Source organism: Balaenoptera musculus, chromosome 1, assembly GCF_009873245.2.
Source record: "Balaenoptera musculus isolate JJ_BM4_2016_0621 chromosome 1, mBalMus1.pri.v3, whole genome shotgun sequence".
Taxonomy (NCBI): domain Eukaryota; kingdom Metazoa; phylum Chordata; class Mammalia; order Artiodactyla; family Balaenopteridae; genus Balaenoptera; species Balaenoptera musculus.
The window spans coordinates 141,928,740-141,945,483 of record NC_045785.1 but is presented as its reverse complement, the minus strand read 5'-3'; the positions used below and the strand labels follow the sequence as shown (position 1 = coordinate 141,945,483).

General features: G+C 37.3%; 1 protein-coding gene across 2 annotated transcripts in view; it reads right to left on the bottom strand.

Moving 5' to 3' along the window:
* The window catches only part of PLA2G4A (phospholipase A2 group IVA), a 157,064-nt gene that overhangs the window by 53,078 nt on the left and 87,242 nt on the right, over positions 1-16,744 (bottom strand). For both annotated transcript variants that reach the window (XM_036834124.1, XM_036834131.1), the window contains exons 7-8: positions 13,613-13,754; positions 1,061-1,197 (exon numbers count right to left, since the gene is read on the bottom strand). In XM_036834124.1, the coding sequence (XP_036690019.1) occupies positions 1,061-1,197; positions 13,613-13,754 (279 nt within the window). The remainder of the gene's footprint in view (positions 1-1,060; positions 1,198-13,612; positions 13,755-16,744) is intronic.

Genomic DNA, 16,744 nt, shown 5'->3' with positions numbered 1-16,744 from the left:
CTAGAGTAGGGGATCGAAATCCTAAGTCTATATGTTGGCTCTGCTAGTGATCTTGGACAAATCACTTGCCTTCTGAATCATATTTTCTTTACTTGAAAGATGAAGAAACTCATAGCCATCTCACAGGATGAGAAGACACAGAAATTTTAAAATACAGACATATATAATATATATTATTATATATATTGTAATTATATGATATATACTTATATAATACATATGTTATATATTTATATATAATAAAATATTATAAAAGATAAGTTTTACCATGGCTGAGTGACTAAAAGGCCTTATAAGCCAATATCAGAAGTTCTATGATAAGGTGATACTTTTATTTGAGACATCTAAGCAAGGACTAAATATTTGATTTTCAATGTGCTTATGTGAGGTAAGCAAACCAAAAAGTACATAGTATTGTCTTTGAAAATGTTTTATAAATATATTCTTGAAAATGCAAATCTACAGTATACAAATATTATACATGCAGATGCTTTAACTCTGTCTCCAAATTTAGCTGAGCTTAGATACATTTAAAGGATTAATTTCATAATTAGATATAAATCAGTGAAATTTATTGCATTTCTTCATTCAGAAGTTGTTTCCTTCTTCTGTGTACTAAGGTATCTTGCATTTCATTCTATTTGCCTTAAAGAAGAAAATGAATACCTAGTGAATCATGTAGACTTAGACATGATCGCTGCAAGATTACAAATCAGTAAATTACAGGAAGATTAAATTGATTATGGGCGGAGTATGTTATTCCACTTCTGAGATATTACTATAGAATTATTTCAATTGACCTATTTTTTTGTTTTATGTTTAACTACATTTTAAGTCACAAACGGGCTTAAAGGGAGAAAACTTAGGACAACAGTCATCGTTAGGTATGAATTTGCCTTAAAAAATATTTTTAAGAAACAAATTATTGCATCAAGCTGGAATATTTCAGTAATTTGAAGTTAATGTCAAGTTTCTAAATCCTCATTTCTTTTCTAAGTTTCAGGTAGATAAACGCTAAGCATTTAGGATGACAAAACTAAGATTTAAAATGTATACTAACCACGTAGATCCAGAAAGACCAGCAATGTAGGTAGCGCAATCTAAAATGCCTGATTCATACAGTGCCTTCATCACACCGGAGAATCCTACCATGGCTCGGAACCCCCCGCCTGAGCCCAGTATGGACACCACAGGCACCTGGAATGACGAAACACAGAGATCATTTGTAAAGTAAAATCATAAAATATGTCATTTTCATTTCAGCTTTTCTATGTCCCACATTTGGTAACAAAGAATTGTAAGTTCACTCATACCTTGATAATATCTAATTGTTAAAAAAGAAGAAAATAATGTTTCATTTAAGAAAATCAAGAATTAATGTCTATTAGAAAGCAGACATTATTAAAATAGCCAACTAACTCTGTTTGATAACAACGACAATAGCAACAACAATCCTTTGTATTTGCTTGACTCCTCGCAGTTTGGGGCTTGTTTTGGGGTGTAGTTTTTTTTAATTTGATCCTCTCAAAATTGCTGTAAAATGAGCAAAAAAGTATTTGCTCATTTTTCAGAAGGAAGTTCTGAAAGGATGCTATTACTTGTATAAGATCTATTAGCTGGTAATCTGCAGTTGAGTAAGCACCTTGCCTTCTTGGTCCAGAATTCTTGGCACTCCTTTATGCTGACCCATTTCAAAAATATGCTATTATTTAAGCCATCAAAAAGAACTTAATCAACTACAAAAAAACCTACAAAATTTATTTCTTCATTCTTTAATTCATTCATCAATCTGATTAAGTGGTCTCTATGTTTCAAGTATCCCCAGGATGGATCTGGGGAATATAGTTAATTTAAGTGAGGCAGAAATGTAATAATAATTATGACAACAAGAAACACAGGAATATATGATATTCACTGAGCTCTTATTATCTGGTAGGAACTGTTAGTATTTTACAGAAATTGTCTTATTTAATCTTCACAAAATCACTGTGAGGTTTCCATTTTACAGATGAGGAAACCAATGCACTTAAAACCAAGACCTTGATGCACAGTTATTCCATAGGTAGAGATGAGGGCAGGGAAGGCAGCTGTTCTGGAGATGGGAGCAGCATAAGCCAATGAAGAGTTTTTGCAGTAAAATAGGCTGTCTGTAACGTGACTGAAATGCAAGGGTGTTTCTCTGAAGAGGGAGATATTGTCATTTTCCTTGTGGTCCTGAACCATTATTGCCTAAGAGAGCTGGTTGTTTCCCTATACCCAGCAGTTCTCAAAGTGTGCATAGTTTTTAGGAGGTCCACAAGGTCAAAACTATTTTCATAATAGCAGGAAGATCTTATCTTCCTTTTTTTCATTCGCATTCTCTCATGAGTGTACAAAGGAGTTTTTCAGAGACTACATGATGTGTGATATAGCAACATTTGAATTTAAAAGCAGATATGAGAATACACCTGCATTGTGTTCCCAGCACTTGGATCCTGACTCTTGGGTGTCACTCACCAATGTGATAAATATATATATATACACAGAATCATTATTTTAGAACTAAAAAGACGAAAAAGGCTATAGAATTCTTTCATAGAGAAAGGGAAGTCTCTACAGGTTAGGTATTATTGGAGGTAGAACAATGAATAGCAGGACACCTAGCACTAATTTCCAAATTCAGGGCTCTTCTCTAATACTCAGTGGCAATCAAATCAGATGCAAATTGAAGACCACATTAATGAAAACACAGTCTACCAGTTCAGTGCAATGCAGCAATTTAAATGGCTTTGAACCTGTGGATGTTCAGATGAACAGAATGCTCTCAAACATAGTTTTAAAATTGTAAATAAAGTAAAATATATAAGTTCTTAAAAACTTCTATGGAGAGGGAGGAAAGCTAAGATAGGAAACTAAAGTGGGTTATAAAGTGGGTGAATAGAGTATAATATAGTATTAATATTAAGAGTAGATGTAAGGAAGCCAGATTAGAAATTAGGAGAAGGAGGAGGGATTTCAATTAGGCCTTGAATGAAGGGTTGAGTTTATAGGCAATACAATAATAGTGATAATAACAATAATAGTAAACCATTTATTGTTACTATGTGCCAAACACTGGGCCTAAGGTCAGGCCAAGATAGGCACAAATAAGAAAGGGTATGTGATTTTGAGATGAAAAGACCAGCCTTCTTATTGTAGCAGGAGTATACTAGGGAGTTGGGGAAAATAAGACTATGAAGGGCTTTAAGGGGAAAAGAAGTCAGAGGGGATTTTAAGCCTGTTGATTTGGTTACTTGCAACACTAACATTAAACCCAATACAAGTCAGGTAGTTCAGAGTAAAAAAATTCTGAGTAACAGATTACACTGTTTCATGTCAACATATAACACACAACCTGTGCTATTGTTCAGAGAGAGATTTCATAAGAGAAGTTGGAAAATTGAACATAAAGCCTCTTTAATCCTGAGAAAACAACTCCCCAGATGTCCTTCTTCATGTGCCAGTAGCCCAACACATATTTATGGATGACTATTTTATGTTAGGAATTTTATGTTAGGAATTTTCTGGAAACAGCTACTTATTAAACCGGGATTCATGTGTTATGTAACCTATTGTTTTCATTATTGCTTTACACTAATTCTTAAAGAGAGTTTTCAGGTAAGATATTGAAGTCAGAAATCTGGGTTGCTATCAGATGAAAGTGTCATACTATTTGTACATAAAAATTGAATAATGAAATAATTGAATGATTGTACACATTATAATTTATCCTTTATTTATTGCACATGAATTAATCTGTTTTTATGCATCATTTAATTTTCACAACTCTATGAGATATATATTATTACCATTTTATATGTATAATTTCTGGTCTATTTCCTTTTTCTTTTTGCTTGCAAGATCTTAGTTCCCCAACCAGGGATTGAACCTGGGCCCCAGGAGTGAAAGCCCAGAATCCTTACCACTAGGCCGTCAGGGAACTCCCTATTACCATTTTAAAGATAAAGGAACTGAAACACAAAGAAGATAATTTTTCCGCTGTCTCAAATCTAGAAAGTGGTATCTTGCGGATTTAGAGCCGGGTCTGTCAGACTCCAAAGCTCTTAATTCACTCTGCTCCATTCTGTCTCTGAAAGCTTCCCCTACAGCTAGGGGGACCTAGGTAAAGAAAATCCTCTTTGGACTCTTTACTTATATGTAAAAATATTGGGTAGAATTAATGAATCTGAAGCTTTTTGCTACTGGTAGCATTCTAGATTCTATAACTCATACAGAATATGAATTATTAAACTATAAAATTATAAATTTTTATTAACTATAAAAAAGAAAGGGAAATTAGACTGATGAAGAAAATTTATTTCATTTAATCTTCTCATGCCTCATTGGGAGATTGGGATTGACATATATACACTAACATGTATAAAAGAGATAAGCAATAAGAACCTGCTGCATAAAAAATAAATAAATAAAATTCAAAAACAAAAAATCTTCTCATCCCTCAAAAATCATTATTATTTTCACGTCTCAGAAGAGGAGGTATGGAGTGCACACATATAATACCTTGTTCACATCCGGATTGCTGATAACCAGGATGTGAGCTGAGGTGTCACTGACATATAATTCATACTCTTTCCTTTTCCCCATTATTCAGAAAGAAAAGAGTCATCTTTATTGAGAGAAACCATTTGATATTTAGCTAAATTACATTTCAGATTCATGTATCACTTCAGATGATAGCACAATGTTATGCAATAAATAGACTAACTTTGGATGTTTTAATAGTGATTGTTATTCTGAAATAACTTTCAAAGAATAACTGAGGACTTATAAGGTGCAGCTGTTAGTCTGGGCTTTAAATCTAAAAAAATCAAACAAATTAAGGTTGCCAAGAGTTTTTAGGTTATACTTAGACTTAAGTGCACCAATATTTGTGTATAAATGATATCAATGAATATTACTCATACTTCTCTCATACGATTACAGGAAATGAATTTTTATTTACCAAAGACGCTGTGTTTTGATTAAATTATCTTCATGCATTGGCTTGCAGATATTATTAATTGCCTCCCTCACAAAAGAAAATTCTAAAGTGCTCAAGGATTTTTTTTTTATGTTTTCATAGATTTTAAGTTCTGACAATTATATAAAGACTTTTGCCTCCCTGGTTCCTGTATTAGTCAGGGTTCCCCAGAGAAATGGAACCAATAGGTAGGTAGATACATAGGAAGGTAGGCTATCTATCTATCTATGGAACTGGATCGCACAAGTGTGAAGAATGAAAAGTCAAAATTTGCAGTATGGGACAGCAGCCTCCAAACTCTGGAGAGTCAATAATACAGTTTTAGTCCAAACACCAGCAGGCAGAGACCCAGGAGAGCTGATGCCTCAGATGAAGTCCAAGGGTAGTCTGCTGGAGAATTCCCTCTTGCTTGGTGAGGTTGGTCTTTTTGTTCTACTCAGGCCTTTGACTGATTAGATTGGGGCCCACCCACATTATAGACGACAACCTGATTACGTAAATTTCACTGACTTAAATATTAATTGCATCAAAAAACATCCTCCAAGTTGATGCCAATTGACCATCACAAGCCCACCCCTCTCAACTCGGCAGCCGTATACATCTCCTTCAACCATACTTAATATCCAAAGAAAGACAATAACAAGGTCATACTCCTGGCTAACATGATACAGACATCCTGTGTACAACTGGAAATGCACTAATCCTTTCCCCAGAAAAGGATACAAAGTCCGTAAACAATGCTTATTCTTCTCATTGATACTTCACAACTTAAATATGAATCTGTTTTTGTATTTCTGTGTGTACGTGCACACACACACACACACAAACATATTCATAACAAACTAAGGAAGAAATACTCATGGCAAATACAGTCTGATTTCTGTAATTGGTCACCTGGTCATAGCTGGTATTTATAACTACCTTCTTTCACCATCCATTCTGTATTTTCTTTGCCTTCAACAAGCACCTCAGCTGATGAGTAACCAAACCTTCATTCCTGAAGGGTCTGGGTCATTAGTAGTCCTTCCTGGATTGGGTTCTTATAGTTTTCCATTGACTCAACTCATGGCATGATAATACTAAGAGACACCACAGCGGATCTCTTGTATTCCAGACATACTCTTCATTACCTCCACCTTAGAGGAGTAGTCCAATCTCCCTTTAATAGTCAGAATCAACCACCCCAGCCAAGAGAGTAGCTCCCTTCTTTGCCTCTTGGTTCAGAGGCATGAGGAGCCAAAAAAGGTCAGGCAGCAGTATTAAATTACAGTTCAGTAGAATCATTGCTCCACTTCTGGTGGAAGCATTCCTTCCTTCAGAACTAAGACCTCTAAGTCAGAAGACTATAAGGTCACACAGACAGGAAACAAATATTTTGCTAGTGGGTCACTAGGGGTAATAATGAGTGGTGTCACTCCCACTTCCACTCCTGGACCCATGAATCCTGGGGATAAAGAGCACCAATATTGGATGCTGAGTCAGAGCATTTACAGCCTCCTGGAAAACCGTGTTCCAGCCCTGCAGGATATTGCCACAAAGCTCGCACTATAACTGAGTCTTCAAAAGGTATTCTACCATTCTATCAAGCTAGTTACTTCATGATGGTGGAGAACATGGTAAGGCTGGTAAATTCCATTGCCATACTTCCTTTGCTGTGAGGTGAGTTCCTTGATCAGAATGCTGTGTGGAATATTGTGACTAAGGCATTTTGTATATCTATAGATGGTAGTTTTGGCAGAATCCTTGAATGCAGGGAAGGCAAATCTGCATCCAGAATAAGTGTTTATTCAGGTAGAAACAAAGCATGCCCCTTCCAGGATGGCAGAAGTCCAGTGTAATCAATCTGCCACCAGGTAGCTGACTGATGACCCAAAGGAATGCTGCTATATTGGAGACTCAGTGTTGTTGGGGACTCTGGTGCTGGCCAATTGAGTACTCAGCAGCTGCTGCAGCCAGCTCAGCCTTGGCGAATGGAAGACCACGTTGCTGAGCCCTGCAGCTGTCCTCTTTCAGGTGGTGCCTAAATAGCGTGTACAATCACCTCTAACAAGGCCCAAGTTTTCTCTCCTTTTGTCAACTGATCGTAGGGATCTCCCCCATGAGGCTCTGGGTGGAGGATGGAAAAGAGAAGGCAGTGTAACAGGAATGGGGAACATGGACATTTGGGCCACTTCTTCATGGAACTTATTTGTACCTTCAGGGCCTGTTCAGCCCAATTTCATATACTCCACTTCCACCTGATGATGGAGTGCATCTGTGCACACCCGATTTTATGGCTTGGTGGGTCAGATAACATGATGGTCAGCTCAGGTCACCTGATAACTTGGTCACCCATGGTTAAGCATTCAATCTCTACTATGGCCCAGTAAGCAGGCCAAAAGCTATTTTTCAAAGGACGGTAGTTATCCACAGAGGATGGCAAGGCCTAGCACCAAAGGTGCCTATGCTGCAATTCACCTACCACAGCATCCCTATCTGCCACACACACTTCAAGCATCAATGGATCTGAATGGTCATATGGCCCAAGGGGCAGAGCAGCTTACGCAGTAACTGAGTCCTGTTGGAGAGCATTCCCTTGCTCTGGGTTCCATTCAAAACTAGCTAAGGGGAGTTCAAACTGTTTGCCCAAAAATGTTTACAATCTAAAAGGAATAAGAATTGACACAGCAAAGTGCTATTGTCATAATGAAGGTGGAAGCAAGAGGAAGAATATTGTAGATGAAGAAAACAGAACAAACAAAGGAATAAAAATTCTTATTGACAACTCAAGGTCTATTTCTATTACCTCCTGCAGAAACTATTTTGCTTTGCCTCCCCCTCTGTCACTAGACAGTCTCTTTTTTCTCTAGTTTTTCACTTAATTTATCTGACAAACTTAAGTACAGAATAGCACTCTATGTAATAGATTATATTATTTAAGGACCACTTTATACTTCTATTTTCATCCAAAGCTATCTAATTGTATATCCCTTATATTCTGCCTTGACAGGAAACATTTCCTCCTTTATTCTTTGATGAAGGTTGGAGTAAAATTTCCTTCTCTCATTTCCCTGCTATTCTAATTCCAGATCTGAGTCCCCCAACCAGCTTTGCTCCCTTTATGGTCAGTTATGTGGAGACATGAAAACTGTAAAGCAGCATATCACTTCACAGAAGAGACTGTAATCTGGAAACTACATCTGACCAAAAGCTGTTTTGGAACAAGAAAATTTAAAAGAAGTGGCCTCAAAAATTCCCATGCACAAAGTGTTACAGATCTTACTCATAGGAATGATCTCAGCCCTTTATTTATGGAGAAATTATACTAATCAGAGACACTGTTCTAACAACAAGCTTACTTATCAGATTTTAATTCCACAACCATAAAGTTGAAAGAGAAAGGGGTGATTTGAAGAAATTACTTCAAGGGAATATATAGAGCATGGAGAAATGGCAGTTGATTGCAAAGGCCACAGACATGAGAGCACTTAAATCAGTTCATTCTGGGCAAAGGATTAAGTTTTTTAGAACGACTTCCATCCAAATGATTAAAATCAATACATTTTAAACTTTTTTTTTTTTTATTGAGAGTAATTTTTTTAAAGTCTTAGTACTTAAGAGAAGAAACTCTTGGATTACTAGAAACCTTAACTATTTAACTAATTCATTATCCAAGTAGGAAAGCTAAGGTTTTATTGAATTTGACATTGCCCTGGGGTGTTACGTAACAGCAACACCCATGTATTGGTTTAATAGCTACTATCGTATTGAGTAACTAAGATGTGCCTTACACTTTGTTCCGGCTGCTTAGTACTCATCCTTTTAACTGAATGAGACATTGTCTCCATTTTACAAGTGAAGTAGAGGAAAGAAGCAAGGCGCCCAAATGCCTACTGCCCAAGTTCATTCAACATTTTAATTTGACACTGATGTCCTAAACTGGATGCTGCAAACCATTTGTTGAAAATTGGGAACAAGACAGGCACCGTCTCTGCATCGAGAATTGAGTAGGGCTGTTCCGTCTTAGACAAGGTGTCGCTCCTCCTTACCTTCAGGAGGCCAACCAGCCAGCACTGAAAGTGAAAGTGAAGAAAGTGACGATCTTGGCAGGGAGCAAGGGAAATGGGAGTTTAAGAGGCCCTTGGCCAAGGAGAAACACAAAATAGGAAAACGATATTTGTGTTATGGGAATGGGCGGTGCTGAATATATCTAAACAGATGATTTCTGCCAAGAGAAAAAAATGGCTCGACCAAATCCAAAACAACAACATCAAAAGTTTTAATTTGAGGAATGACTTCCAAAAACATGAGTTTAATATTTTTGAAGACTAGCCCAGAGAAAAGCATAATTACCTCATTCTCCATCTGCTGCAGAAAAGCCAATCTGTATGAACATTAGGCCAAATTTCATTTTCCCAGAAAGATTCCTTTTCACAAAAGGAGGAGTGCCTGGGAGGTAAGGCAGAAACTTTCCTTTCGAAAAGGAAAACCTAAGACCAAAGGCTACTGGACATCTGCGCCAATATGCCCCACAGACTTTCTAATGCAACCATTCAAACTGGGATCTTTTCACCCAAGCCTTCTCCTCAACCTGTCTCCTCCCTAACAACCTGATGCAAGTGTTCCTCAGTTGTGAGCCCCTGATGCCTCTCTAGCGAAGCCATCCCCTGGCTGAAATGCCAAGCCACTGCCTACACTTGTGCTCTGACTCTCACAACACAAGATTTCCCGAGGCTCTGCCACGAGTCAGGAGCTGAGCTGGTGCTGGGAATATAAAGGTGAAAAACACAGACACTGCCCTGGTCCTCATGAAAATTATATTCTAATGGAGAAAAAAAGACGTTAAATGAGTATCTATACAAATATATATTTTTTTATATACAAATATTTTTAAGTATGATTGTGGGAAATGCGGAGAAGATCACGGGCATATTTGTGCTATGAAAGAACATGACTGAGAGACTTAACTTGGGCCTGGAGGGAGGGAGGAATGGATGAGGAAGACTGTCTGAATATGTGACATGTGCACTGGTTCAAGAATGGGAGGCTGGCATAGCACAGGGAGATCAGCTGGGTGCTTTGTGTCCACCTAGAGGTGCGGGATAGGGATGGTGGGAGGGAGACGCAAGAGGGAGGGGATATGGGGATATATGTATAGGTATAGCTGATTCACTTTGTTATAGAGCAGAAACTAACACACCATTGTAAAGCAATTATACTCCAATAAAGATGTTAAAAAAAAAAAAAGAATGGGAGGCTGTTAGTTAACTGAAAAGGGGGTGGGGTGGAGGGAGGGAGGGGAGGGCGAGGCCTAGGCAGAGAGAAGCAACAATGCATGCAAGAGCGCCACCTGGGAAGGGTTCTGCAGAGAACTGGAACCAAGAGGCACTTAGAGGAGGGGGCGTGGGAGATTTGAGATGAACCAGCAACACATGAAGCTGGAGAGATGCTGTGAGGCCAGTCCTAAGAGCAGTGGAAGGATTTTAAGCTTGGCTTGGATAGAATCAGATTTGTGTCTTGAAAAGGTCACTCTGAATTCAGTGTGAACAGAAAGTGGAAAGAAAGAGGACAGGCGTCGGTAGAACTATAGAGACCAGAGGATTTTGTGTACAGATTTAGACATGCCGAATGTGAGATGTTAAGAATACAAGTGAAGGAATCAGAAAGAAGAGGTATAGATATTCGGGTGTGAATCTCAGAAGAGAGGTTCTAGGTTGTTGATATACATGTGAAAGTTCTTAGCCCAAATGTGCTGGGTGACACATGGAAGGGAGAGAAAATTCTTAAGAGGGGCTAAGGCTGAGTCTTGAAGAACTCACATTTAAATAATGCACAGAGGAAGAAGATCTGGTAAAGGGAACCAGAGAGGCATGATGAAAATAAAGGGAAGACAGTAAGGGAAGGGTAGCGAATGATTAAAATAGTAGGAAAACATGAGTCATTTGCAGCTACAGAATTAGGGAACACAGGGCCAGAAGATCCTTTGCATTTGTTAGCTGGTACCTGTGACTAGTAAAGCAGCTGCTGTAGAGTCATGAGGGCAGAAGCCTGAGGAAAGCAAGGAAGTAGAATGAGATTGTGTAGGAAACTCTGGAAAAGTTTGTGAAGATAAGGAGAGAAGCAGAGCGGAAAGGAGAAGGGAATGTACATTCCATGGGGATTTTTTGGGTTCCTTTTTTCTCTCTCTATATCAGAGTTTAGAGCAGGAAAATTTCGTACAAACATGGAGGCAGACAGCAGAGGTGGGGAGCAGCCCTGGGAGGACTGGACAGAGTTGCTATGTTGGGGCTCGTAACGGGGGTTTGCAATCCATATCTGAGATGATGTGACTCTGGAAAGAAAAGGCGCTGTTTCCTCCACTGAGCTCAGAGGGAAGTGGCAAAGGGTAAGCCCGGGTTATGAAACATGTCAATCCTATGGCAAGAAATGAAAGATGTGTCACCTGACGACTTTTAATCTCTCTAATTAGGAGGCAAGTCTATCAGCTGTGAGGGAGGCAGAGGGTGGCTCAGCACCCGGGAGTGAAACAAAAAGCATCTTAAATAAATGGAAAGCAACTAGGCTGGGAAACGCTGAGACGGCCAGCATGGGTCTCCCAAATGAAGTTGATGACCATGAATTAACAGAGGTATCCCTTTCCATCACTGTGTCATCTGCTGAAATGGCTTTCTCCCCAGCTACGCTTTAAACTCACCAAGGAAAGTGACTGTTTGGTATCACCCATTTCAGTTTTATTCACCTCAAGTTCCCAGCACAGTGTCTCAACAAATGAGAAATGACAGAAATCAAAAAAACTTGAAATATCATTTATCTGCTCCAAGGGCATAACAATGCCAAACAAGGATGGGGACAAAAAGATGGTGTAGAATTGTTGATGGAAGGTTTACTACAGAAAAACAAACCAACAAACAGAACACCCAAAAAGACTTCCCAGGAAGCTAGAAACTTCTGAGTAATACATACAGAAGGATGTGTCTTCAAGGACTCATGAGCCGGAGACAATAAGCAACCACAAGATGCATGATTGAAGAGCAGTCTCTTCTTTTTAAATAGAAGCTTCAATGGAGGTTTTGTTTCTCCTCCAAGCTTCCTTTTAGCAAAAATCCCCATCAGCAATATTTTACCTTAGAGTTTGCTCCCATAGTACCAAAAGCCACTCTAGAAGCCCAGACTGGCTTTCGACCCCTGCTACATCCACCTAGAAACACATTTAGAAACGTGCCATCATATGTGGGACAGGGGTACCCATCTGGCCCCGTTACTCAGAATTTATTTCTCATTTCCAGTGGCATTTTGTCCTTAATCTACAGTAATCTTTAATCCCTGGTCTGTGTGTACATGTATGGGGGTAAATATATATGCTTATAAATAGATATAAAATATATATTGACTTACACATTTAATGAAAATCTCTTTCTAAAAATAAATTATGTTCATCTAAAATATTTAATTAACAGAAAAGCTCAAAGAAATAAGTAAAAAAAAAGTTACCTGATATGCCGCTAAGAAGAAATTTCATTATTATCATCTGAGGAGCATCATTGCAGCAATTTATTTTTTTAATTTTGTTTTATTGAGGTATAATTGACATACATTATATTAGTTTCAGGTGTACAACATAATGATTTGATATTTGTATGTATTGTGAAATGATCACCACAATAAGTCTAGTTAATATCTATCCCCACATATGGTTACAAAATTTTTTTCTTGTGATGAGGACTTTTAATATCTACTCTCTTAGCAACTTTAAAATATATAATACAGTATTATTAACTATGGCAGAAATTTATTTTTGTAGATTTCAGAAAGAAGGATAGACCTATGGATGGATGGATGGGTGGATGAATGGACAGGTAGCTAGGTAGATAGATAGGTAGACAGACAGATAGATACATGAGTGAAGGGATAAATGAATAGACAAATAGACAAAAACTGGATTGTATAATACAAGTTACTGAATAATAAATGACATTTACTTTGCTGGAATTTAAGGGAAGAAAAAGAAATTAAAGTACAATTGAAGGGTTGTACTTTCAATATTTGTTGACGAAAATATTTCAATTTTAACATCTCTCTATAATTAGGATTATGAAAAATATTAAAATGTGGAGGTTATTGTTTTAACTAGTTGGCCAATTTTGGATGATATCTTTTCACTCCCTGCTATGAAATAGTAATAATTTGAAACATTTCTTTTTATCTCCCTATTCACATCTTTTAAGAAAATTTTTTGTTAATTGTTGTCATTAAGATTTATAACATTTTGTTCTTGTTCAGTAATGATAAGTCCCACAATTGTTTAATCTTAGTCTGTATTAAAATGAATTCAATGATCATTTTATATCCTTTTATAGGTTAAACTTTTGTTACTTATGAAATGAACATCTTGTGTGTGCATCAGTCCTATTCCTCTTTTAAAATCTATATATGATAAATATTACCAAATATGGGCAGCATTTGTGATGATCTTCCTCAAAGAGTTTCTGTTTATGAAAGACTTACCTTATCTTAAAAAGATAGAGAAATAATGCTTAATCACAATATTGTCACATTTGGGTGGAATTATTTGGGAGAAAGTACAAACAAAATTATTATTAAGTTGCAATAAAATTTGAAAAATTTCCAACTCACATCACGTGTAGAATACAAGCCTTCACTATTCTTTGGACCCAGGAGTTTCTTCATGTTTTCCTTTATGTTTTCTTTTCTCTGTTGTCGGAAGACTTTCTCCTGATCACACAGAGCCATACTAAATCGGAGGTCTGGGGATGAACTGTATATAAAATAGAGATCATGAACCAATGTCCCCAGTAGCCTTGTATTTTACATTACACATTTAGGTCTAAATAATATATAGAGTCACTTTACAGGTTTTTAATTTTCGTATAAATGCTATCAACTGTATGTATTCTGCAAAACATTTTTTTCCATTGAACATTTTGTTTTTGAGATTCATCTGTGTTTATAAGTAGAACTAATTCAAATATATTTACTATTATGGAGTATTTTCATTATATAATTAGAGCACAATTTATGTATCCATAAATATTGACATTATGTCCAATTTTTTTTAACTACTACAAACAGTACCACCACAAACATGTGTATACATGTGGAAAAGTTTCCTATAATACATGCTGTTTAGAAAGAACACCTCACTATATCATCACAATAGATATAAAGTACTTTTCTTATTTTACAAATGAGTAAAAAAGTAATTAGAAATCTTTCAACTGTTAACAAAATTAGCAAGTAGGTATTTAAATCCAGGGCTTCTCATTCTGGAACTCATGTTCCTTGTAATGTACTATGTTGATCATTATCCTACATTAAGCACGAGAAGCATGGTTTTTAAAAGATCTACAAATAAAGCAATGAACATAGATGTTTAGAAGATATCAGTACAAAAATATCTAAAAGAAAATTCAAAATATGTTGAGCAATTTTATAAATATAGTAACAGACATATGGCTTGTGTGTGTCTTCTTTTATGTACTATCTTTAACTCTCTAATTACTTTCCTGATTTTATTTTATATTTAATGGAAGACATTCCATGAAAAATTGAGTTTTCCTTTAATGAACATTTCATTTTATTTATTTTATTTTATTTATTTATTTATTTTGGCTGTCTTGGGGTCTTCGTTGCTGTGCGCAGGCTTTCTCTAGTTGCGGTGAGTGGGGGCTACTTTTCATCACAGTGTGCAGGCTTTTCATTGCGGGGGCTTCTTTTGTTGCGGAGCACAGGCTCTCGGCACTCGGGCTTCAGTAGCTGTGGCGCATGGGCTGAGTAGTTGTGGCATACGGGCTTAGTTGCTCCATGGCATGTGGGAATCTTCCCGGACCAGGGAGTGAACCCATGTCCCCTGCATTGGCAGGTGGATTCTTTTTTTTTTAAATAGATCTCTATTGGAGTATAATTGCTTCACAATACTGTGTTAGTTTCTGTTGTACAACAAAGTGAAGCAGCCCTATGCATACATATATCCCCATATCCCCTCTCTCTTGAGCCTCCCTCCCACCCTCCCTATCCCACCTCTCTAGGTCATCGCAAAGCACCAAGCTGATCTCCCTGTGCTATGCTGCTGCTTCCCACTAGCTAACTATTGTACATTCGGTAGTGTATATATGTTGATGCTACTCTCACTTCGCCCCAGCTTCCCCCTCCCCTCCCCCACCATGTCCTCAAGCCCATTCTCTATGTCTATGTCTTTACTCCTGCCCTGCCACTAGGTTCATCAGTACCTTTTATATTTTTTTTTAGATTCCATATATATGTGTTAGCATATGGTATTTGTTTTTCTCTTTCTGAATTACTTCACTCTGGTAGGCGGATTCTTAATCACCACGAGGGAGGTCCAACATTTCATTTTAGAGTCAAGACAAATTAATATATAAAAACAGAGTCTGATTAAAGTTCACTGTAAATATATAGTAAATTGCTTCTGGACCTATGTATACATTTAGCTGAGGTTTTTTTCCCTACATTTTTTTGATAACTCTGCTTTATTAAAGCATAATATTGTCCTAATTACACCAGTGGAGATCACTTCCTATTAAAACAAATAGCATTACTTTCATAGTCAAGTAACAAAAATATTTCTAATCTCATGCCAAAATATACCACTTGTAAGCAAGAATCGATATAATTGAAAATAACACAACTAAAAAAGTTGGACTGTCCTTTGATACATGCTGACATATATTGAATGATAGTAGTAATTTATGTAATAATTTTTTAAGTTGAACCAACATTTTCTGGGGATCAAAATAAGAGAAGAAATACCTAAACCCAATGTCAATGTATCCGGCATCATTCATTTAGCAAATCATAAGAAATGAGAATGCTACACTAATTTTGTGATGTTCGTGTAAATAAAATGTGTACTAGTAACTCTGGTAAAACCCACTTCAGGGCTTCCCTGGTGGCGCAGTGGTTGAGAATCTGCCTGCCAATGCAGGGGACACGGGTTCGAGCCCTGGTCTGGGAAGATCCCATGTGCCGCGGAGGAGCTGGGCCCGTGAGCCACAACTACTGAGCCTGCACATCTGGAGCCTGTGCCCCACAACAAGAGAGGCCACGACGGTGAAAGGCCCGCGCACCGCGATGAAGAGTGGCCCCCGCTTGCCGCAACTAGAGAAAGCCCTCGCACAGAAACGAAGACCCAACACAGCCAAAAATAAATAAATAAATTAATTTAAAAAAAAAAAAACCCACTTCAACAGGGAAGTTCAAAGAGATGCAGAGAGGTTGAGGGAGGTGGGATCTATGAACCTCAGCATGAGGTCAGAGATGAGCTAATTCTCAAGGCAGGCCTGACTCCCCTAAGACTCACCATATGAAAATAAATAAATGAATTTCCAACATTCATTTATGGAGACCACTTTGAAAGAGCAACACACATCATGGAACTTAACCATTTATTTTCCTGATGATCATTATGAACAAAGACAGTCTCAATTTTCAGATTTTCCTCTTATAGTTTCCTGTGTATGTTCACTGTCATACTTTTTAATACCTATCTGAATCAGCAATGAAAATAGGCTTCAATAGCTGTATTTATTTCTATGGGAATATATATTTAACTTGAGGAAGAGCCCCTTCTAAAGGCTCTTCTTCTGACATTTATGATTTAACTACCAAACTACTGGAAAACTAAACAAAGAATATTAGTTGTTGTTGTTTTTTTTAATGCTGTAGTTATTAGGAGAGAGCTAAGGAAAACCAAAGTACATTTAATGCATTTTTGATACTCAAAGGTGT